The 26,873-nt window shown below is 39.4% G+C and overlaps 1 protein-coding gene across 3 annotated transcripts; it reads left to right on the top strand.

Moving 5' to 3' along the window:
* The first annotated feature begins 1,064 nt into the window (after positions 1 to 1,064).
* On the top strand, positions 1,065 to 20,452 carry trim66 (tripartite motif containing 66). Of its 3 annotated transcripts, XM_078248005.1 has the most exons (18): positions 1,065 to 1,137; positions 4,028 to 4,245; positions 5,022 to 5,235; positions 6,874 to 7,003; positions 7,324 to 7,440; positions 7,633 to 7,747; positions 8,015 to 8,161; positions 8,543 to 8,660; positions 9,007 to 9,815; positions 12,810 to 13,016; positions 14,141 to 14,270; positions 14,398 to 14,479; positions 14,568 to 14,754; positions 16,237 to 17,144; positions 17,261 to 17,384; positions 17,496 to 17,570; positions 18,336 to 18,488; positions 18,625 to 20,452. In XM_078248005.1, the coding sequence occupies exons 2-18, from the start codon at positions 4,237 to 4,239 to the stop codon at positions 18,859 to 18,861; spliced, it is 3,762 nt and encodes a 1,253-aa protein (XP_078104131.1). In that variant the 5' UTR covers positions 1,065 to 1,137; positions 4,028 to 4,236; the 3' UTR covers positions 18,862 to 20,452. The 3 variants fall into 3 exon arrangements, with proteins under 3 accessions (XP_078104131.1, XP_078104122.1, XP_078104111.1); XM_078247996.1 differs by lacking the exon at positions 4,028 to 4,245 and having other exon boundaries at positions 1,075 to 1,137; positions 14,574 to 14,754; XM_078247985.1 differs by lacking the exon at positions 4,028 to 4,245 and having other exon boundaries at positions 1,075 to 1,137.
* The last annotated feature ends 6,421 nt before the right edge of the window (positions 20,453 to 26,873 follow it).

Raw genomic sequence — 26,873 nt, 5'->3', positions numbered from 1 at the left:
ACATTTTCTCTGCTTGTGTCCTTTATAGCAATTAAGGGTGACATTTGATGTAAAGTAAACATGTTCTATGTTTAGGATTAAGCCGAACACCTACTGTACATCCTGGTTTATTTAACAATTCGTCAAGTCACATTTCAAGGTAGTTTTGTATTTCACCTCCTTAACATTTCATAAGGATATTTTGTAATTTATTGTATTGTGTAGCATTGCTACACAGCAGTACATTGCATTAAGTAGTGATGCTGAACCACATGCTACATTATTTAAGGTTAATGCATCAATGATTTAACACCATTAATGGGACTTACTTACTTGAGTATATTTTACTACTACTGCTAATGTGCCTAAAAAAATGTTTTTTTTAATGAGAATAATTTTACATTGTGGTATTTGGAACGTTAACTCCCCACCAGACTGACGGATTTGAAATATCCTGTGATTTGATGTCACTATAAAATCATAGACTTTTTGTTTTTCATGTTTTTTAAAGCAATATTAAAAATATGACAGATATTAATCATTATTTCACTCATACATGAAGACTTTGATTAATATGTGTAAGCTGTAGTTAATGATGTATATGTCGCAGTGATGGTAGGTAACTATGTACATTTACTCAGGTATTGTAACCAAGTACAATTTGCTTGAAATATTTTAAACTACCAAACTGTATTTATAATATTCAGCTTATCTACCACATTTTAATACTGCTTAAATGTTAATGCAGAAATAATATAATGTATGCTTAACACTGATAGGGACCATTCAGCTGCATGAATACTTTTTACTCCGGTAAAGTTTCTAATGGATGCTATTTACTTAGTGGTGGAAGAAGTACTCAGATACTTAAGTAAAAGTAGAAACCATGTTTTAAAAACTCTACATTACAAGTAAAAGTCCTAAATTCAAAGTGTTACTTGAGTAAAAGTACAGAGTTATTATCAGCAAAATGTATGTATCAAAAGTACAAGTTCTCATTATGTCTCACTACAGCTTTGAGAAACGTCAGAAGTATTGCATGAGAACGAATATAAAATCTCACGATTAACTGCGAGACTTGGAAATCTCTAATATTTTGCCAGGTCTAAAGAGCGACATCCGATGGAGGGACCGACACTCGGAGATGCACGAGTCAAGGTAAAAAAACAAAAAAACACTCGCGCTTAGGACAGACATACTGCAGCACACCTGACATGATTGACATGCTGACAGAAGTTGAGTTGCTCGGCAGACAGTCTCGTTTCTACTCGGACATCCTCAACACACGCTCACTCTAGTGTTTACCTGACAGGATGCTTTTGCACGAGCTGCGCACTTACGAGCCGAATTAATTTGTACACAGACGGTTTCTGGATGCTCTGTGCACCAAACTATACGTGTGCGCTGACTTTGTGTTGCGGGCTGTCCTGTTGTTGTGTTGTGGATTGCACCACGATGCCATGATAGGGGCGTAATCTCATGCGCACTTTCTCAAAATCATATCACGCTCAGTGATGCGCTTGAGGTGATGTTGCTAATGCAGAGGCAGACTGAGGATGCGGGGGCAGCCAGTCTGCAGTTTGACTGACAAGTTAATGTCACACTGACACGTGCGTGAACAGATGGAACAGGTAGCCAAACGTGTAGCATGCCATAAAGACAATCCCAAATTCCCACAGCCTTTTATACAGTGAGCAATACGTCACAAAGTGGTCTTTTCGAACTTAATGGTTTTGTTTGACAGTGCAATTTCAGAGAGTAACACCATATCACAAACTGGATAGTTGCAACAAATCAGATGATCATCTGTAGATTGTTTTGTGTTTATTGTGATGTTAAAGCTCCTGTTTAATTTCACTACAAATAAACTAAAGTAAAAGTGGAATTATGGGGGCAAATTCGATAGATTTTTTCTTAAAGCTTTGGGCGAGTTTTTCATTTTTTTAAGATTCTAAAACCATGAGAATTAGCCTTTAAAACCCACCATAATTAAGAGAATGTACTTCATCTTGACATCAGTAACACCCAACCCCCTCCCCAAATTCTCAGAAACAATAGAAGAAATGTCCTCAGTTCTATACAGTAGCTACAGCTGCTGTGCTGCATGGTATTGTTTAGCTGAATATTGCACATTGCAATCTGGCTAACAAATTGCAGTATATTTTAGATTTTGCCAATGCGATTTTAAATAAACTGTGGTGATATTTAGACAATTTTAATTGTTTAATTTTTAGATTAACTTGAGATAAACAATAAATGCTTAGCATGTACTACTGTAACTGACATGCAATTGTTAACTTAAAGCTGCATTAATAAATATAATCAATACAACTTTTACATTAATATTGAAATAAATGACTACATGTAACTTGAATGGGATCACTTACAGTGACAGGCCAACAGAGAAATATTACCCAACTCTCCAGCTCTATGGATCTTTTTGGCCTCTTTGAGCTCATTGTTGTGGATTTGTGGCTCACACATTGAGTCTTGTTGCTACTCAATAACCTTGTGTCCAGCAGCAAAGAAGCTATGATAACCCCACTGTATGCTACTTGTCCAACATCATACAGTAATTATATCTCTCTGTGTGTAATATACAGTATTTTGCTACTGAGTTAGCCACAACTACTTAACAAAGCAATAATATGTCAGAGTTTTAAAACGAGAGATATCTATATGCACAAGAATGAGGTGTCACAGCAAACAGAAAGTAAAACTGCTGTGGATCGTCTTTAACCGTTTGACAGGAGGCACATGGTGAGATACCATCAACTGAAGCATTTCAAGCACCTCATGATGAGAACATCAACATAATGGGCCAAATATCTCTTAACAAAGTTTATGTGTGAAGTTGCAGCAGCTAAACTAAGCTTAACTAAGGAGAACTCCTACAGTAGGGGACATAATAATTTAAGAGTTGTTGAAGATAATCCTGCTTTTGTGATCTCATCACTTCAGTGTTAATAGATGTTACATAGGGGGTGCTTTCAAGGGAGAGATCACTGCCCAGGTTTCTATTATTGTCACATCTCTTGAGATGGCAGGCTTATCTAGTGCCAGCTTCACTTAGCAGGGCAGGGAGAGCTGGCGGGAGGTTTTAGTTTGAAAGCTAAATGCTAGTGCAAGTGCACAGTTTGAAAATGTTACAGAGCTGAGTGAACGTGAGGCAGGGTGTACTACTACGACTGACTAATTGTGTTTCAAATTGGGTCTTTGAGAGCACAATGGGGAATGGGATTGTTCTGAGCTCCCCACTGAAGCACCCAAGGATGAGAAAGTTGTCAGATTTGTAGGTCAGGCTGCAGGGGCTGTTGTTAGGCAGACTTGCGCACAGCTCGAGATGTCACAGTGGTTTGATACTAGGCTACATTTGATGGCAAGTGTTTGTTTTAAGTTTCAATTGCTTGCAGCAGTACCCCTGCTCCTCAGTTCCCCTTTTTCAACTTTCATAGTGTCATGTTTCTTTTGCAGATGTACTGTCAGAGTTTTATGCCTTCTGTTCTTCGTCTTCAGTTGGCTCCTTTTCTTTCTTCTTACAATGTTTGCTGTTCATTTTCTCTGACATGCTGGGTTAAAATCTTAATTGATTTCACAGTGTTAGAGGGAATTGCAGGAGTGTACCCTAGTCCCATCTGGAGCTTATCAGAGCCTGACCCGGTTTCGGTGTGCTACGTTAGCGTGTAGCTCCACTGGGACCTGTCCCCTCCCCGTGCTGACAAAGGGAAGAAGGCCAAAGCCATCCTAGCCCAGCCCGACACAACCTGAGCACAACATCGCCTTCTCCAAAGAACTAAAAGTTGCTTACAGTGAAATTTCCCCCCTCCTTCTCTCATTGTAGGTCACTTGGTCTTCTCGCCTCCATTTTGGAAAGGGCTTCCGGGGATATTTTGCCCTACAAAAAAATAATTATCTTATCTCCCTAATTCCCAATTATTATGCACAGGCTTATTTAAGAAAAAAGGATTAGATTTTCTCCCTTTTTTGGTAGCTGCACCAGCGAACAGGGGGATGAATTTGAATGTGACACTCCTCTCCTCCGCTGCAGTGAGGGGGTCCTACACTTGGATGAACTGGGGGAGGAGAGAGCACAGTGAGGCTGTCATGTAAGTCGTCTCCTCTGGGGCCACCTCTCGGTGCGTGCCGCTTCCTGCCTCAGGTAGAAGCCTCAGTGTTTCTGCTGCTGAGGCGTCAGACTGCGCTCCTTTCCTCTCCCTCCCACTGAGAAGCCAACAGCTCTACTCTCAAAGCACTGCAATGGAGAAGGTAAGGTTTTAGTGTCAGCATTGTTTCCTATCTTGACACAGCTAGAGATTGTTTATTTTGTGCAGCAGTTTCTGTGTTTGCACTGTTGATCCTGTGATTGAATCCCTTTAGGGCATTTTGGGCCTTTCTGTGTAGAGTTGGCATGCTTGCTGTGTTTGTGTTGCTCTCTACCCACCCTAAGAGGCATGTACGATATTAGGGATACCCCTGCCATTGCATATGGACAAGGAATAGGGTTTTAAAACTGGATTTGGTCCCAAGGTGCTGTTCACTGCTTCTAAATTGGTAGGAAGGGTGAACTGGAGAGGATGAATTTCCCCACAGGGATTAATAAAGTATTACTTAGGTGAAAATAGCCGCACTGTGCATCATCTTACTAAGTGTCTGTTGGGAGCTTTCATGCTCTTTTATTTTGCTCATATCTGAATCAAAATCAGAGTTGTATCATGTTTTTCATAATAAAATCCTTATTTTAACACATTTTCTGTCTTTCCTTTTAACATGTATATACATCGTAATGTTTAAACGTTGATGGTTGGGAAATGAAAACAATGTTTAAATGATTTTGCCAGTACACAAACGATGCACTAGCACAGTTTAAGTTTTTACTCACATTCTCTCTGAAAGTCTCATGAGAACAGATAACAACTCTTGAAAGTGTGATTTTAAGCGGCAACACCAATGTTTCTGACATATGCCACCTCATGTTTTTATTTACGGGTGTGTGTGTGTGTGTGTGTGTGTGAGAGTTCACTGTATTTGTGTGTGTCTTTCAGAGCTGCTCAGAGTGCTCAGTGCCGACACTTGCACAGAGCCTGTGTACGATCTGCAACAAGTGGTTGTGTTACCAGTGCACAGACGTGCATCAGCATCAGAGAGCCCCTGCCACTTCCCAGTACACAGATATGCACCAGCAGCAGAGGCCCAGTGGCACCCAGTGTCCTGACCTGCACCAGAGAGGCTCCAGCTCCCTGCCTCCGACTGGACAAGGCAAGATATTTACATATTTCAAGATGTCTTTTGTTACCTCCATTTTCCTAATGATGACAGATTATGAGTGGGGCTACGCAGTCTGCCCCTCTCTCTGTCTTTGTTTTCCCTCTGGTGCACTGTTTGTTAATCAAGTCTCAGTAGGAACCGTTGCAATGAATAATGCATGACAGTGGCGATGGTTGATAATAGTTCCTGGAGATCCGTGTGTTTTGTTACACCTTTCTTTAACGTGGCCCAGATTCTAAACTGCTCACATGATTTCATTTTTGCTAATATTAGTGTGTTGCTATTTAAAGACCCTCAAGTATGCCTGGCAGCTTTGTTGCCAGATGCTTTTGCAGGTTGTCAAATCATAATACATACTGAGTTCTGAACTCCTTTTATTGTTACTGTTTGGTTTATGTACTTGTGAGAAAAAGTTGCGTGACTGCACTCACAGACAGGATGTGGTCAGTTAGATCAGGTTGATGCATAGGGGGATGCTCAGCTCTTTACCACAGAGAGGTGTGATGATGTGCAGGCAGGAGGGGGTTGGCTGAGGTGAGCCGGCCAGCAGAGAGCAGTAGGGCTGCATTCATTAGCCATATCCAGCTATTGTTAGATAGAGGTTCTGTGGGCCAACATTTTTTACAGTGACCTATTTAGAAATGTGTGAGAGATTTTTTGAGTGTGTGCATTAGTATGTATGTGTGTGTTTGTGGTTGGTGCATCAACGGCAGTTTGGACAGCACTGAAATATTGTTCATTGTACATCTCAACACTCTTTAACACAGCCTCGTTGCAACCTCAACTTGCAGCCTATTTCCCGCAATTGTATCATCATTTTCATATCAAAGTGTAGAGGTAGGCCAGTTTTAATGGTGCATGTCAAAATAACTCATCACAGTTTACTTTTAACCTGCTGTCCCACTTGTAGCACTATGTTAACATTTCACAGACTGCTTATAGCCTACTATGAGAAGCAACATAAAAAAGATTTAATAAGTGTATTGAGCAAATACACTTTCATATTTCACTTATTGTGGTCATTTTGAAAAAGAAGGTCCTGTTGAAAATATAGTCAACAAAATATGCAACTAAAAATATTGTGTCTCCCCATGTTCAAAACAGTTGGGCTGTCCAGCAATGTAATCAGTGCTGGAAACACCAAATTTATGACAAGGGGTCTAATGATAAAATACAACTGATGCTCTTTTACCTGAAATCTGTTCTATATGGGTTGATAAACTCAATCCACCCTTTCCAACATTTATCAAATATCTCTTGTTTCAAGGAAAGATTCTCAAGCATCACATTAAACCAGTTTGCTAAGGGGTGGTCCTTGACTTAACAATTTTTTGGTAATGGCTTTTTTTTTTTATTACTGGCGACCAGCATTATTCTACGTATGAACACCTTCTAAATGTAATCACATACTAATAATTTAGTAATTGAGTTCCTCTAATCAACGATTGATAACTTTTAAGTTATGAAAACTCCCAGTTAGTTAGTAAGTGTTGGTGTTTGTTCTCTCCAAACCCTTTCTAGACTCTGTGTACACACTGACGGTCCTCCTCTGGCTGTTTGTGTGAATTTTCTTGTCGACTGTTGCTAATGCTCCATGCTCTCTCCCCCCTCCCTCCGTCTGTCTTTTAGGTCCGGGGTCGTATCCTTGTTCCCTCCTCATGTGCCACTCTCACAGACAGGAGCCCTTGGAGCTGTTTTGTGAGTCATGCGACCTTCTGTGCTGTAGCAGCTGTCACCTGTCCTCCCACAAAAACCACAGGTCAGTCCTCAGATACACAGCACAAGGACACTGCAGAGAAGGGCAAACCACAGGTTAAAAACTTCCTCTAAGCAACAACTCTCTTTAACTGCCTTGTCACTTTTATCATCTGTATCTGCATATGCTACCCTTGGCACGCCTAATAGCTTTTAAGTATTCATACACTTTTGTTTTCTGTGATGTTACAGTACAGTAGCTGCCTCTAAGGTCACCTGTCTTGTTCCCAGGGGAAACCATTTTAATTCTGGTGTTCTTTGTGCCCAAAGAATACATTAGTGAACTTTCTGCATGGTGGATGTTGTGGTCTCTCATGTGTTCAGGGTGGTACAGATTGGGAAGGCCCTACAGGATCAGCAGTGGCTGTTTGAGAACCTGATAATGCAGGTGGATGAGAGGAGGTCTGCAGTGGAGAACAATGCTAAGCAGATAGAGGACAGGTTGGTTTAGACTCACACAGAGTTGGATTCATAGTCCCAAATCTGAGCAACTTCTGCCACAAATGCTCAATAATTTAACAGTGTGAAATATAGCAAACTAATGCATAAATTAATGTCTGAAATGCTGCTCTCTTCTTCTGCATTTGGGATTTTTCTGCCAGGGCATTTATTTTCTCCTTTCTGTCTTTGTAGACTTCATGGAGTAAAGATTGCACACAGGAAGGCAGAGAACCAGATTAAAATGGCAAAGATGATTATGATGAACGAGCTTAACAAACGAGCCAACCTATTAATAGAGCAACTGGAGGTAATTACTTTCTTTTTCTTTCCTTCTTATCTTTCAGCCAGCCGTGAATCTACATGCAAAGAATCAGTAACCACCATGATGTAATCAGTCCTGAAAGCAAGCAAACGAGAACCCATAATAATCTGTCAAAGATGCTTAAGACAACATCCCAGTAACTACATCTGTCAAAAAAAAAAAAAAAAAGAGCCATTGATTTAGCCCACAGTCCAGCCATGACTCTATATGTTCCAGTAATTACTGGATGCTTTTTTATGGGTTTTGTCACAGAAAATCTCAGAGGACTTCCAGCAGCGTCTGGAGGACCAGCTGCAGGGGGCAATAGAGATATGTGGCCAGCTGGACCATGTTCAGAAGTTCATCACCTGGGCTACGACCCACCACTGCAGAGGGCCGGTACTCTTCAGCAGGGCTCTGGTACGCTGACAGAGCAGGGAACAGACGTTTACTGTCTTATTGTAACACACACATTCCTATTAGGAAGTAGTAATTAATCTCTGATGCCTCTTTTTTATTTCTGGGGGAATGCCACTTAAACGTAACGTTTATTAGTCTAGTTGGGTGGTGCTTTTTTACATGTAGGACTTAACTCTACTACTCTAAAGCTCACTGTGAGATATTTGTGTTATTGGCATTTGATTTCCAGCAGCTTTTTTTTTAGGCTTTTAGCGTTATCTGTAGGTGTCTTTTGAGCGCACCTTCATTTTTTGTAATTTTTAGTATGGAAATCAGTGACAGCACCAGGGTTCGCAGAATGCATCCTGTTTTTCGTTAATAGAATACATATTCTTCTTTCAGATTTCTCTCCAGATGCAGCAACTGTTTGAGTCGTCACTCCACTCAGACTCTTGGACTCCTGTCAGGATCAAATTCAACTGGGATGCTAGTTACTGGACCAAGCAGATTTCCTCTTTAGGTACAATTAGTGTTATTGAAGTAAGATGGTTATATTGCAGTGGTTGTATAACAGTTCAATAAAATGAAAGTTTTTGCAGGACAACGTTCTGTGACTTTGCTTTTTTGGTTTTTGAAGCATTTAAGCATAATTCTTAATGCTAGTTCATTTGTTTCCAATATACTGCTATAAATACTTTTTTGCAAAAGGAGATACCTTCTCATTTTAAAGAACTTTCTACTGCATAGTTGAAATAAATAATCTTCTGTTTAAATGTACATACATGAGTTTATTATTAATTATAATATTTGCATGACATATTACATAGTTTTTTAACAGACCTCTTAATGTGACTGTTGCTCTGCAGGTCAGCTGACTGTTGAAGGAGGAAACTGCACTTATCCTCAGGGCTTGGCCTGCTCCAGTATTCTGAGGCCTCAGCCCATCCCCTGCTTAGGTCTGTCGTCTGTGTGTCACAGAGGACCAGAACCAGGCTGTGGGTACCAGAACTGCTGCGAGCCCCAGATGTGTTGCCTTCATGGCATTCCCTCTCAGCCAGATCCGTCCAGTCTGGAAAAAAGCCAGCTGGAAGTCCCACTTTATAACTCCAGCTGTGTTCAGCCTGCCCTTATCTCTGCCTCCTTGCACCAGAGCCAGCAGCTCCAGAGGTTTTGGGAGCCAGACAGCCCATCGCAATGTCCTCCCCCTTCATCACCTGTCCCATTCATGGGACCCATCCAGTTTAACTGCAGTCGAGGATCTACATCTCAACCACAGGCTGCTGCCTCTCAGCCCCAGTCTCAAACTAAATCTTATCTCTATCGTCAACAACCGAGAGAAGTTCTTCCAGACAGCCAGGCTCAGCCGAGTGCAGCCCGTAGCAGGCAAGGCCAACGTCAGAGGAAGCTGTCGACCAGCACGGCTCTGCAGCAAGCTCTCAGCCACACAGCTGCGGACAGAGATGTGATGACTGAAGAGAACTGGGAGGAGAGCTGCAGAGTGGAGGAGGCTCGGACAAATGAGCTGCTGGATGTGGAGCTGCGGCAGGACAGGAGGGAGCAGAGTCCTGTCCAACAGCAGCAGCAGCAGCTCCATGTTCCTCCTGCAGCAGAGCTGAGAAAAGAGCTGCAGAGAAACAGACCTGCACTGATGCTGAGAGACCGCAGAAATAGCAGGGTGAGAGATTAAGTTAACTATAAACCACACTGGATATTGCAGTACAGTATTTTAGTTCTTTTTAGCAAAAATTAAAAAAAAGGATCCCTCTATTTTGATTATGGCAAGTTTTGTAATTCAAATTAGCTGTTATAACTAGGGGAATTAATTCAGATTTCCCATAGACTTCTTCTACAATCACCATTGAGGTGTACTTATGCACAAGTTAAGCCTAACTATGATAAATTACATATTACATACAAACTAGTGCTGTCAAACGATTAAAATATTTAATTTATTAATTAATCGCATTAATGTCAGAGTTAACTCACAATTAATAGCAATTAATCGCACATTTTTATCTATTCTAAATGTCCCTAGATTTCTTTTTGTCCAAATATTTTTTCTTATTTTAATGCTCTTATCAACATGGAAAAGTGGATCGGCTTGCTTTGTGCAAATGTTTTTTTTAATTGAAAACAACATTGGTATACTGTAGTGTTCAATTTCACACTAACATTCTCACTTGGAGCAGTCATTCACACTTGGAACAAAAAATCTCTCACACAATGTAACGGCTTTGACGAGGGGGTGGAGAATTCGCATCAACTGTGTGTGGCCATCAAGTGGTATTTCAGACTGGACGTGCTGCGATGATAGCTCAGTTCACAACGACAAAACACACAGATCACTTTGGTCTTGTCAATGGAACCATTTGGCAACTTTTTCAAAGTAAACTTTCCATTCAGAATCTTATTGGTATCCATTTTTGGCATCTTGCGCTTGCCCTCCACTCAAAACGTAACGTTAGCCTACTACTCTTTGGCCGGCTCGCAAGCCCAAATAAGTGTGGCGTGCCTGTTGTTTTGTTTCCGGTCTAGCTAGATCCGGTGTGGTGTTGTAGTTTTTCTAACGTTACTAGTTGTGGCAACAGCATGTGAAAAAAACTACAAAGTTTGCTAGGCCAAAAAGAACGTTAAAATGGGTTTGCGTTAACGCTGTTAATAACGCGTTTAACTGACAGCACTAATATATATATATCCATGCTAAAATGTGATTTGAAGTTATATGACATCATATTATTATATCACCTTGTCATGTATATGGTTGAGTTTTAAGCGTCAATACTGTACTACAGAGTACTACAAAGTTTGCTATGCCAAAAAGAACGTTAATCTCGCGATAAAAAAATTGACGCCGTTAAAATAGGTTTGCGTTAACGCTGTTAATAACGCGTTTAACTGACAGCACTAATACAAACACATTTGTCTTGCCTAGCAATATATTTGTGATTAGCCAATATCGGTCAGTAATACTACTTATTTGTTCTAGTTGGAGTCAATTACATAAAATCATTATCTTAGTGAAGCAACATAGTTATGAACATTGTTTGAAAATTGGGTGTATTTGTGATCAACATCGGCAGCTACTGTGAGTTTTAAAGCAATTAGATTGGGGGGAATTCTGTGCACCTCAGTCTTCGTTTTTTTGTTTTCACATGTGGTTCTGCAAAGTTTCTAAATCCTCAAACAAATTTGAACCCAACTCACAACTCATGAAATGGTAAACCACACAATGCTGTTTACACACACCTCTCAAAAACCACAATGTATCAGTCAGAGTCAGGCCTATTTCCTATTATAACACTTGCTCAGACAAACACAAAGAACAAAAGATAAAGGCAACAAAAAACAATTAGTAAACATTGGTCTTCATGTAGTGAACAACATCATGTAGAAACTTGTTTTACATATGAAAAGTAGTTCCAGTGTATTTCTGAAATGTGGAAGTTTAAGGGAGTGTTGAATTTGAGGCGGTACTCGTTTTAATTAATATCTGTAAACGACTGAAACTAAAGGAACACTTTATTTTAATGCCAGAATGATCAGTTCCTACAATTGACAGCTAGCATGAAAACAACGTCTTCAACAACGTGCACAACTGATGGTGCAACAGAAATTTGCTCCTGCTTTTATGAAGAAAGGATGATGGCAAAACAAAGAGCTGCTCTGACAATTAAAGCTGAGCTGTTTGTAGCATTGCATCCCAAAACCAGAAGAACACTGTTCATCATAAACACACTTGATGCCAGAGGTTTGAGCAGCCACATAATCACCTCTCTAAAAAATTCTCAGGGTGCACATTTACGGACACAAAGATGTATTTTTCTTGCATGTTCAAGTCACACAGCGTCTGAAAACAACATAAAACCACTTGGGCGCAGTCATTTATGTACTTAACCTGTCATTAATGAGTCGCTAAGGGAATAGAGAGAGCTGCCAGTTAGATTTCAGTTCTGCACTCTGAGATAAATTCCTACACCCCTCCATCGTTCCAGAGAGAAGGATTATAGTCTATTTTCCTCCACAGTCTGAATCCTGCATACCTCTCCCAAGGGGCATGGATCAGGTAAGTGTTTTAATCGCATGATACTTAGGCGCACATGCTCGGTGTCAGCATGGCCTGAATATGTATGATGGCGCACTAGAAAAAGAAAAAAAAAAAGAGGAAGGAGGGATGTGTTAAAAAAGAACCTCGTGTTTAATGATTTGTCAGCCCTCCTGCTTCCATTAGCTGAAGACACGGCTGAGGTGTTTAAAGTAGCTTTACGGACACTTGTTATTAGTTAAATTGTAATAGAAGAGAGAAGGAGAGGATGGTAGTAAGTGATTTGCTGTTCTGGTTTAACCAAATGGCCACACTCCACCCCTGATAGTGAATTTACATATCATAATTGGTGTTCTAACCTAACCTTTCATTGCCTGCACCATAACAGTAATATGTGCAGCTGTGTGGGCCATTCTCCATGTTTGTAAGGAATTAGTCTCAGAATAGGCTCTGAATTATGTATTTAATGTCTGCCTGTGTGTGTGCTTGTGTGAAACTCAAGGTTGTTTCCATTGCACACATCCCACTCCTTTTCTCTCCTGTCTGTTAATGGCATGAACAGGGGCATCTGTGCATGTGATGCAGCTTGGAAACCTGCTCAGTTTTGCATGTTTGTGTTTCTGACAGAGATCCACATCCCTGGAGGTGTCGGTGACAGCCCACAAGTGTGTAACTGATGTGCAGAGCAGCAGGCTCAGCCCTAGTTTAGTGTGCACGAGGAAGGAAAGACGCTCCAAGAGCATCCCGGCAGAACTGGCAGCCCCATCCACCAGCCCTTACACTGAAAGGCCCACAGGATGCACTCACGGCCTACAGGCAGGAGCTGCAACTAAGGTAACCCTGTATCAGAATGTAGTGTAGTGAAGTGCAGCTTAGCTGTCAGATAGAATAGAGGTGATCACTGTTGTGGTGTTTGTACATGTGATTTCTGGCTTTGCAAAGGAATAGTGATAACAGACCAGAATTCTCCTGTCATACACAGTACCACTGACAAATATACTATGTATTACTCAGATTTAGGGCTCCAACAAACTATTATTTTCACTACTGATTAATCTGCTCTCAATATCTTGATTGTTTGATTAATCGTTTAGTCTATAAAATGTCAACATTTTGTTTTTTTGGGCATTTTTAGGCTTTTGTTTCCACAGGACAGACAAAGACATGAAAGGGGAGAGAGAGGGGGAATGAAATGCAGCAAAGGGCCGCAGGTCGGAGTCGAACCCACGGCCGCTGCGTCGAGGAGTAAACCTCAATATATGTGCTCCTGCTCTACCAACTGAGCAAACCCAGCCACAACATTTTGTTTTTTAAATAATTTTCCGATAAAGTGCCTCAAGTGAGTCAGCGTCAGTTGGGGCTGAAGACTACATGTTTGGGGTTAGAAAGAAGTGATCTTACCCAACTTCTGTAATCTGCTCCTCATCTTTGCCAAAGGCTAGCAGCTCTACTATTTGCCGCTACTAGCATAACACACTCAAATCTATGACCGAACTGTTGGCGGTCGAGTTGCATTGGGGGTAATGTTGGCACCATACTTTGACAGCGAAGAAAAATCTGTGGAATATAAAATAATCTCTGGTTCTGCTTCATCAATTTTAATCGTTTTTTGATTGCTTTTTAAGTCTCCATTGTGAGTCCGACAGTGTTATAAGTGCAATGCTAAATTAATGGAGTACTCTTCTTAACAAAAAGGTGGAAAAATATAAATTCAGATCAAGAATGAACTTTGAAACCGGGCTTTAAACGCAGTTGCTTTAGATATGATTGATGATTTAGTTCTCTGTTAGGAAAGCATTTTGACAATATCCAAACTTTAGCATCAATCGTGCATGCTTCTATAAATCAAAGAAATCCTTTGCATGTCTTTGTTTGGACAAATAAGAGCATCATGGTCAAGTTACATATACTAATAAGGTCACATAATACATTTTACATAATGTTTGCTTTGTTGTCAGTATGTCAGTATGGATCCCAGACAGAGGAGAGCTTCAGATGGGGTGCTTTGTGTGGTCAAGGAAACTTCGTCTGACACAGCGCCCTCCACAGGCCACCGGTCTCCTCTACTATCTTATAAAACAGAGCCAGGTGCTGGAAAATATTTTTGTAACTACTTACCCGGCAATTATTTCTCATTTCCTCAAAAAAACTAAATGCAAAGTTTGTGAATACATGCTCATGATCTATCTCCTTTTTTTATTTTTTATTTTTTTAGATCATTCTATTACTTATGTAAATGAAGAGATTGATTATGAGGCCAAAGGGAAATGCACGGTGTCAAGAAACAGCCACAACAGGTGTGTAATAGCTGTCCAGTCAAACATCTGTCCAGGTACAAAACACGAAGATAAGATTTAATCAGTCTTTCTCTACTTGCCTCTAAAGTAACAGAGATGTCCAGAACGACTTAGGACGGCCCAGGGTACCAGTGGTTTGCTTGGAACGTCTCAAAATACTTGTGTCTCAACTCCCCCCACATGGACGACGGCAGAGCGACCCTTTACCCACCAGCGGGACGGAGAAGAGCGAAACGCTCCCGCAGCAGAGAGACTGGCATGATGCGGTGCCTGAAGTATGTCTTATTTCTTTGCATACAGTAGAGGAAAGGTGATCCAAACACCAGAGCGTTTTAAAAATATAAGTAAAGCTGAATTATTTTTATTTATGAGTTTCTTTTAATGGTCATAGTCATTCTTTTTACATGATAATTATTACTTATTTACTCTGCCTAATACCCTATATATTTTCACAGCAGGAAAAACATTACAGGATACCATTATTGAAGTAAACAAGTGTATTTTTCTTTTAATTAAAAGAATATATATATATATATATTAGTGTTATTAGATTAGATAATTAGATCAGCTTGCTTTGTGCAAATGTTTTTTTTAATTGAAAACAACATTGGTATACTGTAGTGTTCAATTTCACACTAACATTCTCACTTGGAGCAGTCATTCACACTTGGAACAAAAAATCTCTCACACAATGTAACGGCTTTGACGAGGGGGCGGAGAATTCGCATCAACTGTGTGTGGCCATCAAGTGGTATTTCAGACTGGACGTGCTGCGATGATAGCTCAGTTCACAACGACAAAACACACAGATCACTTTGGTCTTGTCAATGGAACCATTTGGCAACTTTTTCAAAGTAAACTTTCCATTCAGAATCTTATTGGTATCCATTTCGGCATCTTGCGCTCGCCCTCCACTCAAAACGTAACGTTAGCCTACTACTCTTTGGCCGGCTCGCAAGCCCAAATAAGTGTGGCGTGCCTGTTGTTTTGTTTCCGGTCTAGCTAGATCCGGTGTGGTGTTGTAGTTTTTCTAACGTTACTAGTTGTGGCAACAGCATGTGAAAAAAACTACTAAGTTTGCTAGGCCAAAAAGAACGTTAAAATGGGTTTGCGTTAACGCTGTTAATAACGCGTTTAACTGACAGCACTAATATATATATATCCATGCTAAAATGTGATTTGAAGTTATATATATTATACATATATATATATATCCATGCTAAAATGTGATTTGAAGTTATATGACATCATATTATTATATCACCTTGTCATGTATATGGTTGAGTTTTAAGCGTCAATACTGTACTTTTTGGATACCAACTGAAATGTATCTATAGCAGATATCAAAAATTTCAAGTAAAGTTCTTGTGTACAGTATTTTGTTCAGGCAGAGTTCTTGGATGGCTGCTTATGTTTAAACAACATTTAACATATAATAAGTTCTGGCTTCCGTAAGGTAAGGTATCAACAACACTGTGTTGGGTCTAGAAAGGCAGATTAGACATCATGTACAATATAAAAATGCTTGCTGTAGTATTTCATACCTTATGCATGAACTACAGTATGTCATTTGTTTGATGTAGTGTTGGAATGATAGCTTCTAATTATTATTTAATTTAATACATCTTAGGAATCACTAGAGAGTCTAGTTAACATGCCTTTAAAATGTTTGATTCATCAAATATATATAATATATTTAATAAAATATAATAAAAGCATACAAGACATCCTTCTTCTCATCTGTGTTGTAAACATAGGGGATAGCTGGAGGCTCCGATACCACAAAGACCACCTGCTCATTTACAGCGCCACCATATGCAGAGCGACAGAACCGTAATCAGTCTACCACACACTCGACCACCAGTGAGTTTGACAGCCGAGTCAGCTCTCACAAAGCATCCACGCTTCCGACCGCTCACCCTAAATATGTGCCACAGAGTTACTCTGCACTGGATCTGGACTCTGACTCTGATCCCAGATCAGTCTCAGAGGACGCAGTTGTTTCCAGGGCGGATCCAGACCCACAGCTAGACTCAGATGCATCACCAGATTCTGACCCAAATGCAGAGTCTTCATCTGAGGCTGAACTTGAATGTCTGGCTGAGGAAAAATCAGTGGCGGCAGAAGAGATGGGGCTCTGCGGTGAAACTGATATCGCAGAGGAGTCAGAGCCAAGTCTTGAATATGAGGCAGACCCAGAATCAGATGCAGGAGCGGGATCAGAGGATGGCCAACGGCTGGACGCTGATGCAGAATCAGGCGATGCTGAAACCGAGTCAGACATCCAGCCTGACTATGATCCCAGTTTTCAGGCAGAGACTGACTCTGACGTTGTATCCGATCAGCCTCCAGACTCTCAGGGCTCTGTAGAGTCTGAGCTCGACATCGAATCTGAACCTGAACTGACAACTGATGACCCACAACCGCTTCGCTCTGACCTGGAAGAGGAGTCCCCCATTAGTGCTGCTCAGAGGCCGCTTCTTATTGAAAACCCTCTCGCTCAAAGAGGCACAGAGAAAGTCCAGCCTGACCAGGACAATGCAGAGATGGAGAGTGAGGACTTCTGTGCCGTGTGTCTGATTGGAGGGGACCTGCTGTGCTGTGACCGCTGTCCAAAAGTTTTTCATCTGTCTTGCCACATCCCGTCTCTGCTAAGCTTCCCCTCGTAAGCTTCTTAACTGGAAATGTATCCAGTACATTCAACATTATCTTCTTACCTCGTATCAAACTGTTCTTTTTAGCTGTTATTGTTAACATGATGCTGTTTCTTATCCTGTTCAGAGGTGACTGGGTGTGCAGCCTGTGCAGAGACGTTGTGCAGCCAGAGGTTAAGTACGACTGTGAGAATGAGAGAACATCTGGAGAACACACATCGGCACACGGACTGCCTGCATGTGACCAGAGAGTATGTTATTTTATTAGATGCATTAATACTAATGATAGCTGGTGGATTTCTGTGACTATGTTCCTTTTCCTGCATTTATAATAATTTTCTTTCATGTTTGGTCAACTGTAGAAATGTGAGCGGCTGACTCTTCTGATCCTCAGTAACGTCCTGAGTGCTCCGTTCCATGAGCCTGTCAGTCCACTTGTGAGTTATTACCCTATTATTACAGACCAGTTACAGAAAAGGCCAACTCATTTTATTTATACTGTATATCGCATTCATTTTTTATTATACTTACAGGAATACTTACAGTAGCATCATGAAGAGTTTTCCTCTTGTTTTGGCATACATTAACACACTTTGATTGCTGCTATATTTGTCAGGGTTTGGGGGCTTAAAGGTATATAAAGGTGAAGTTATTTTGTGACAAATTAAGTTAATGTTCACGTAAACCTTTTCTCACCAAAACACAATGAGTGTTTCATTAAGGCCCGCCAAAATGTTTAAAACGTTTTAAGGTATGCATGCATGTGCATCCTCGTGACTGTGCAAGAGATACAGACAAAGGGGACCCACTGATACAAACACTGCACGATAGCGCTGCTAGTGGTCGAAAACTCCACATGGTACCTTTTAATATTGATACCTAAGTTTATCTCCTCTTGAGTCCAGTCCAGTTAAAATATCAACTGTAGTCAATCAAATACACCATAAAGACTCTACCGTTTATATGTGCATTGCCATCATTGTGTGAGCATATTTTATGTAAGGATTCCCCCGTAGGATTGGTGGTGCCCCTATTTGTCACAGTGATACATAATGCAATCCATGGAACATTTACTTGATGCATTTTGAATGCAGAAAGTGCTGAGTTATGAGGTGATTACTTTGGAATGAGTCACAGGGAACTAAAGTGTGTGGGTGGATTATGTCTAAAACAATGTCTTCAATGTCTTTGCTTTCATGCAGGCTCGTCATTACTACCAGATCATTAAGAGGCCTATGGACATGTCCGTGATCAGGGCCAAACTCAACAAGAGGAGTACTCGACATTATAACTCACCAGAACAGTTTGTTGCTGATGTCTATCTCATGTTTCGCAACTGTGCAAAGTTTAATTATGTAAGTTAAGAATTGATATCCTGCATGCCTCATAATCACAAATCAATCATTGTTTAAATTATAAATATAATACTCATTAGTCAGTACTTCACTAGCCTGATCTGAGTGTAATAGCTCTTTCTCTCTCTGATCACAGCCTGACTCAGAGGTGGCCCAAGCAGGCCGCAGCCTCGAGGCGTTCTTCACCTCCAAGCTTAAGGAAGTTTTCCCAGACAGAGTTTTCCTTGCGGCTGAGGCGGACTCTGACAGTGATGAGTATGATGAGGCCTACAGGACCGCTGAGAGTGGCTTCCCCTGGCCAGAGAGGAGAGAGCAGTGCCACAGGAAGAGGAAGAGGAGACACTCTCTCAAGTCAAGGAGACAACACTTCTGACCAGAGGTGAATGAAGTGCAGCCATGGACACAAATATGCTGTATTTGTGGGTAATTATACTGTTTTTATTTAGCAGCCTGTGGGTCTGTAACAGTGTTTCCATTCTGTAATCTATTTTGGGGTTTGCAATAATATCGCAGTGCTGCCATCCGATGGCAGCTGAACATACTGAAACAATACTTCAAATATTTGAAGTACTAAAAAACGCTGGAGCAATTATTATCCCTCCAGACATCAACTGATCAGAGAAGTAGAAAATGTAAAAACCGATTAGAAAAAGTTTTGGTTACATACAGTATGCTACACATTTGAAAACATTTCTCATTGGAGAAGAAAGACAAATCAAAGTTTGTTGGGTTGCTTATGCAGCTTAAAAAAAACTTCTAGTAGTGAGATGATGCTGTAATTGTTTAAGTATCATATCATATTTTGAGTATTGATAATATTGCTTATGATGTATTACATTTATTATTTACATTCAGACCTCCTAAAATGAAATGCCTGATGTAATGTGCTTTGTACAAAGAGGATGCTGTAGTTGGGTGTTTAGTAATCTCACTTTGCATCTTTATTAAGTGGATTAGGTGAACATAGCTCTGATTATACACAGCACTTTGAAACTTTGATATGGGTAAATACTGCATCTACCATATTTGTAAACGTTCAACATATGTGTAACTGTATAGAAGTTTATTTTACTATATTTGTCATTTTAATTACTAAATGATTGCAGGCAATTATCATAGGTTTGATTGTTGATATAATTATGTGTCTCAGTTGCTTTTTTCGAAAAGCAGCAGTGAATCCTATTGACTGTCTTTATGACCAGAGTGATACAGAATGTGAGTGGGCACTATAACCAGTGTTAGAGCTCATATGTATTTCATATTTGATAGAGGATTTAACACCCAGAGGAAATGATCCGAGAACATTTTCATTTTACATTAAAGCATAAATTAAGTTTGTACATACATTATGTAAACTTTCAGTTCCACCCGTGCTTCAGCAACATGTTGTACTCCTCTGTTGTCTAAATATCTCAGGCTTAATGAGAGTGTAAGGTATTGATATATTTGAGTATTGATGATTATTTGTAGAGCCACACTGTCGAGAGAAAATATAACATTTTATAATAACCACCGTTGTAGAGCATTTCCTGTTTTTAAATATTCTTTACTTGCTTTGTGCAGCTTAAGATAGATTTCACTTGACATTAAAAGTAATTACTGGAAAAAGTATTGTCCGTGCACACCTTGATCGTGAATATACAGTATATGTAATGTTACTTCCTTTGAAATCAGTTAATGTAATAATATTTCTTATTGTATGAAGGAAGACACTGTCAGTGTTTCAGGATCATTTCTTAATTTTTTTTTCCGATAACAGTCATTAATAAATGCACATATACGTATTAATATCAATAAAATGCATTCAAGAGAAAATATATTTTATTATTTTCCATCTGCAATTATTAATCATTATATGTTACAGGAGACAAAAAAATGGGAAATAAACTGTCTTCTTAATTTACTATAAATGTTTCTACTGTAATCTACTGTATACAAGCAGCAATAAATATGAATTGCAACCATTTATAGTTGGACTTCCAGGTTTGGCAGAAGGATATTGTGATTTCAGCTTCTTCCTAAAAGCTAAAGGAGCAAATTCATGTACATTTCTTAACATTTTTTTCACCTTTATTTACTTTGGGAGGTGACACATCAGTAGTTAAAAAATGATGATAAAATACGACATTTTCCTGCAGATCGTTTCTTCTAAATGCATTTCCACACTATCGGATGTATTCAAATCTTTCATTTTGGATGTCATTTTCCATTATTTCAAAGGGTTCAGGCAGGTTTAGGGACCGTGAATAAAACATGATTTTTGGCTCCCATGAAAACATCTTCTGAGTTCCATCTTCTAATCTAATTTCATTGTGCCTTCTCTGATTAAACTCATGATGAAGATGCTGATTGAAATATTCTGGTGCCAATATCCCTCTTTGAGGTACAGTGATAACAAATCCAGTGTGTTTGTGTTGGATGATAAAACATGGTTTGGATCTCTGAGTGGTGAGTGATGCAACAGAGGCCATAGTGGAACTTGTTTTTGTAAAGAAGCTGCAGAAGATGATTTGTGCAGATTTCGTAGCAAACTGTTCAACACAGGGCATGAATAGCATTCATAAGCTCTTTATAAATATTGGTAAGTAAAATAAAAAAAGTACAATAACAGTAACACAATTAACAAATCAATGTACCTGCAGCTTTTCCTGATACAATTAGCAATACAATGTCTATTAAAGGTGTACTATGCGTTCCTGCATGGTTTCAGCGCAATTTCATTTTTGTCTCAAATCGTAGGCATCTCTCCTTGATCCGCTAGCTGCCTGCCCCCTGAATACACTGTGAAAAAGCCCGGTCTCGGGAGACAACACAGGGGTCGTAAACGTCAAACAAACACTAGAGGCACAGGATAGGCACCAAAATACAACAAACACGTTCCAGCCAATCACCGACAAGATGGTTAGGGGAGGGGGTGGGGGTTAGTGACAGTTAGTCAGTTAGTCATGACAGTTATGGAAACATAGAGGGAGGGGCGAGCTTGCTCTGTTTTGTTTTGAATTCACTTGGAACGTCAACAGAAGTAACGTTACACATAGTGCACCTTTAAAGAAGATGCAAGGATCAGTTTCAAGAGGATTCTCACAATAAAGCAGGGTGAATCAACCAATCTGTAGTTCAAAATGAAGTATTGCTTACATCATAATATGTCAAATACACATATAAGTCAGTACACAGTTTTAAAGTATGTTACAGCTTCATGATCAGTTCATACAGTTTGTTTAAGTTGACTCGTTTACCAGAAAGGTAAAGGTAGAGGTATGGATGAAACCACAAGCTAGATTTAGCTTGAACAAGGCGCTCAGCAAAGCCCTCATCGCTTTTGAAACCTTTGTAACATGTTCGAAAACAATTAGTGAGTGGTATCTTCTCACACATCATGCGGTCTAACACCAAAGAGTCTAACTCTAAAAGCTACTTTGACTGTCATACATTGTTGAAGAGTTAAAGCCCAAAAGTTCCCTTAAACAAACAGTTTATTTGATATAGTTTTGGGAATTCTACTGAAGGCACTGAACTACCAATAATGTCACTGAGGATCATGTATTGTCATGTTTCCAGATGTGTTACACCCCTTTTGATGTTTTAATGCACTTTATTTATAGCCTGATGTTATAGCAGTAAGAGAGCTGAAGGAGCTGGAGGTGGGAGGATGAGATTGGGTACTTTTTTGTCCTAAGTATGGCCTTCAAGGTAGGCATTTTCATCAGACTGTATGATTGTAACCCAGACCTTAACCATCTATCAAACTGCTGATGGGTCAGCAACCAGCCTGAGGGGTAGCACCTCCTTGAAGATTTCTCGCAGGGCAAAAACATTAAATTAAATATGATTTTGGCAAGTTTACTAAGCCACCAGCAGCAATACATATCTTCTTCTATGCTTCTAGTGCTTATCAACACTTTCCTCTTTTATTTTTTTGTCTGCTCTGAAGTGCTTTGTGTTTACAGCTCAGAATGTTTTAGCCATTTAGCACCATTAAACATCCAGTTAAGATATTCTCGAAATGCTGTTTGAATCCAATTGTCCGATTGGAAAGCATGAGAGAAAGAGAGATGCAGTTCCCAGGAGTCTGTCTTCAGCACAGACATGATGTCAACCCACTGCCTGACTCTGAGGCTTTTTTACCCAGACGACACTGCAGGCCTCACATCACATATGAGATATTGTAGACAAACTGTTTTTGAAAATGAGTTGAAAATATGTAATCTAATGTAAAACAATATTGCGATTGTGTCTCAAATTTAAGGGGAATAGTTCGTAAGTGTTCTTAAAAGCACAAAACTTCTTTCTGCTGGATTTCATTATCTGAAATATGTTTTAGATTTAGTCACAATAGAATGACGGATGTATCTTATTAGGTAAATTGATTTCTGGAGAAAGCTTTTAAGACAAATCCCTGGTGGTGTGTTGAAGTGTTATTGTTGTTAAACTGAAATAAGATGACTCCTGCTGTCCAAGTTGCAGTTGACATCAGTTCAGTGTTGTAATGTGCTGTAAAAATTCTCATTGTTTATCCAGGTACAAGGATAAAATATCATTTTTAATATAATATAAAACTGCTAATATTTCTTTTTTATATTCATCTGTTTCTTTTATTAAAGAACATACAGCTACAAGTCAAAGGTGTTATATGTACACTGTTTTGGTCAGAGGGCATCTTGCTGTGTTTTATTCTTGAAAAAGATTTGTGACCTTTCAGTCAGCTGACCTGGAGTAAAAATATTGCAGGATGATAATGAGACGCCTCTGTGACTTTATTTATTTTTTGACATCATGTTTTTGGGCTTTTCCACCTTTAATGGACAGGACAGCTAGATATGAAAGGGGAAGACACACAGGAAATCGTCACAGGTCAGACTCGAACCCCTGACCTCTGCGTCAAGGCATAAACCTCCATGAACATGTGCGCCCGCTCCACCAACTGAACCAACACGGCCACATCTCTGTGACTTTTAGTGAACATTGAAAAGGGCAGATGGAGAAGCACTGAGATAAAAACGGGAGCTGACCAGTGAAGCAGTCTGTGAAATCAAAGTTTGGAGTCATTTTGTGCTGTGGTGGGGGAAGAGAGGGGAAGCTGAAGCTTTGTGCCTAATTAAAGTAAACTGTTACATTTTTACCCTGTGCTGGCATTCTATGGTCTATGGGTTAGGGTCTGGAACATGTCTGTGGTATCACCAGTTTCTAGGGATCCTAACATCCTGATTATCCTCTCTAACTTGACTTTAAACCTTTAAATTTGTACTCACATATACATATCTTTGGAAAGTCATGTATGAGCAATTTGTTGTGGCCTGGTGCCACTTTTGTTTAAAAAAAGGCTAATCCTGTAATATGATATATTTGTTTCATACAAGGACAAACAAAGATGTATTTTGTACTCTTTTAATGCCCAGTCTTGTGTGTAATATTGTATGTGTTGGGCTGGGGGGGGTGCTCTTTTAATGTCCAACCTTCTTGTAATGTCTAAATATTTCTGATAATTTTATTGTTCTACCTGTCCAGGGTCGACCAGCAGAAAATAGAAATCTGCTAAATGTAATGTTCTTTGTACATTGTCCATGTTCATATAAAGTAACATTACATAACATAACATAAACTGTTCTCATGGGTTTTTAAAGGACATATTTAAAGGTTATCATTTCAATAGGTTTTACATTTATAAATATATTGACATCAAAAACCTTTAAAAATCCTTTAAAATTGTCAGTGACCTATTGTGTAAAAAAAAAAAAAAAATTATATTTAAAAGTTATCATTTCAATAGGTTTCTCATTTCTGAATATACTGACATCAAATCACCTCTCACATTTCTCAGACATCCGCCTGATATTATTCTCATCCTCTTACAACTTTCACAGCTGTTAGTTTGTTGACGGGACGGGAAAAGGCAATTTCTTATTTGTATATAGATTGTTATATTATTTTTTTTATTTATTAGTTATTTAAAGGTTAGGGGAATGTAAAAAATAACGTTAGGGGAACGTTCCCTGAAGGTTACAACGGTAGGGGAACGTTAGGGGAACGTTCTCTAAAGGTTACAACGATAGGGGAACGTTAGGGGAACGTTCCCTAAAGGTTACAACGGTAGGGGAACGTTCTCTAAAGGTTGCAATATTAGGCAAACGTTCTGAGAACGGTCGATGTAACCAAAAACTAACGTTCCCTAAACATCAGGAAAACTTTCCATGGGAACCAAAAACTAACCTTCAGGGAACGTTCCCGCAACCGAAAACGAACGTTCCCAGAACCAAAAATTGTTACCCGGGAAGCCAGGACTGGGAATTGAACAGAGTCTGCCCTGATTACTTGCTGGCAGTAGTACTAACCACTGAGCCAGTGTGCCACCAAATAATTGAAGTAGTTGAAAACAGTAATAGCGTAGTATGTCGAAAAAAGCCATTCAAAAGTCATAGTATGGTATGTTGAAAAAAATGACAAAAAAGTCAGGGTATAGATTATCGAAAAAAGTCATAGTATATCATGTTGAAAAAAGTGATAAAAAGTCATAGTAGCCTATGTACGTTGAAAAAAGTAATAGTATAGTATGTTGAAAAAAGTTATAACAAAGTCACAGTATAGTATGTCGGGAAAAAACATTTAAAAGTCAAAGTGTAGTACGTCGGAAAAAAAAAGTCCAGGCTGGGGATCGAACCTGGATCAGAGTCTGCAGTGACTCCTTGCTGGTTATCTGTTAGCAGCAGTACTAACCAGTGAGCCAGTATGCCACCAAATCATTTATATTGAAAACAGTGATAGCGTAGTATGTCGAAAAAAGTGATTAAAAAGGTGATAGCATAGTATGTTAAAAAAAAGTGATGAAAAAAGTTAATAGTATAGTATGTCGCAAAAAACAATAAAAGTATAGTGTGTCGAAAAAAACGTCATGAAAGTTAAAAAGTAGCCTAATAGAATAGTATCTGAGATTAACTGAAAGAGCCCTGGTAAACTTCCCATTAAAGAAACCTGACAAAGAGCCTAAACAATATGTGGTATCAATATAATGACCTCACCGTGAGCACCAGAAAGCATTTGCAAACATATTGATATATAATTTGTGTGGATAAAGTTAAAAGAAATGTGGGCACATCAGCGATTCGAAAAACTGGTACTGTGTGCTATTGTCCAGAAATGCCGAGGTTGTTTTAGGAGGGATGTCAATGCAGGAATGCCTGTGGCTCTTGTCATTTGGAGGCTCACTGAGCCAAATTTATAAGTTCTATTGCTTAAATGAGCACATTGGGGGAAAGTAGTCAAGTATATCTACGTTTTGATGTAGCCTATAAATGGTTTAGGAGAAGTAAGAATTGTGGCTGTGTGTTAAAGAGAAAGTTTTAAGACGATGTTCTCTCTCCTCTGCACTGTAGCTGTGACATCATCCACACTGAGCAGCCCTTAAGGAGGCAGAAAAAAGCCTTAGGAAGCACTCAACTTAAACAGTGATAACACAAATACTGTAAAAGATATCAAAAAGCTGAATCATTTTCTAATAGCTGCAGGTTTTGTGAATAGTTTAAAGTTGGCATGACATCTGAAGGTGAAAGTATGTGGGAGCAGTAGCATTTAGAAATGGAAAAAGCCTGAAGAGGATTTAAAGATTGCTCCATTGACTTTCAATGTATAAAGAAAAAAGCTTAATATTTTAAAAAACTATAAATAGTGGTCATTAAAGAGATGAACATTTTGATATTAGAATGGATTTCGTAGCTGAAAGTATGCAGAAAATCGTACGGAAAAAATCGGATAACAATACTGTGAATGTCAGCATTCACACAATAAGAAATGCAATATCCTTTTTTGTGATGAATTGTGGTCAATGTCCTCTTTACTATACAAAATACACCAAATTTAACAATTTAGTTTTGGTTTGAAGGTATTTATAATAGTCCCCTGTATCTAAGAGCACACTCAGCCTTTAAAGGTTTGTGTTTTGCAACAATTACGACAGTTTTCTTTACTAAAGTTTTTACTTTTATTGACTGCAAAACTCCAGTTTCATATAAAAGGATCTCTGTGACTCTGCTGCCAAACTGTGGTGCAGCTAATTTACTCTCTATTGGCACCCTTTTTGTTTATTTTGGCAAATGTTTTACCATGTTTCTCATCACTTTTTCACAGTTTTCTGCAGTAGGTTGGAGAATACGTGTCTTATGTTTAAATATTTTCATAGCTTATGTAGTCAGATCAGTTGATAGAGGATGTGCTGCGTTTGATCTCCGCATCCACCTTTTCTGAGTCAGAGTGGAAGCAGCAGGTGTTTCCTGGAGGAGCCTGTGAACTGGTCAGATGGATTTGTGCTGGTGTACAACATCACCGACCGACTGTCCTTCCTCAACGCCTAAAGAATCCTGCAGCAGAACAAAGAGAATTGTAAGGGGTGAG

Source organism: Sander vitreus, chromosome 1 (genome assembly GCF_031162955.1).
Source record: "Sander vitreus isolate 19-12246 chromosome 1, sanVit1, whole genome shotgun sequence".
In the NCBI taxonomy this organism is placed as follows: Eukaryota; Metazoa; Chordata; class Actinopteri; order Perciformes; family Percidae; genus Sander; species Sander vitreus.
Note: the sequence above shows the minus strand (reverse complement) of the source record. Positions and strands in the feature narration are given on the sequence as shown.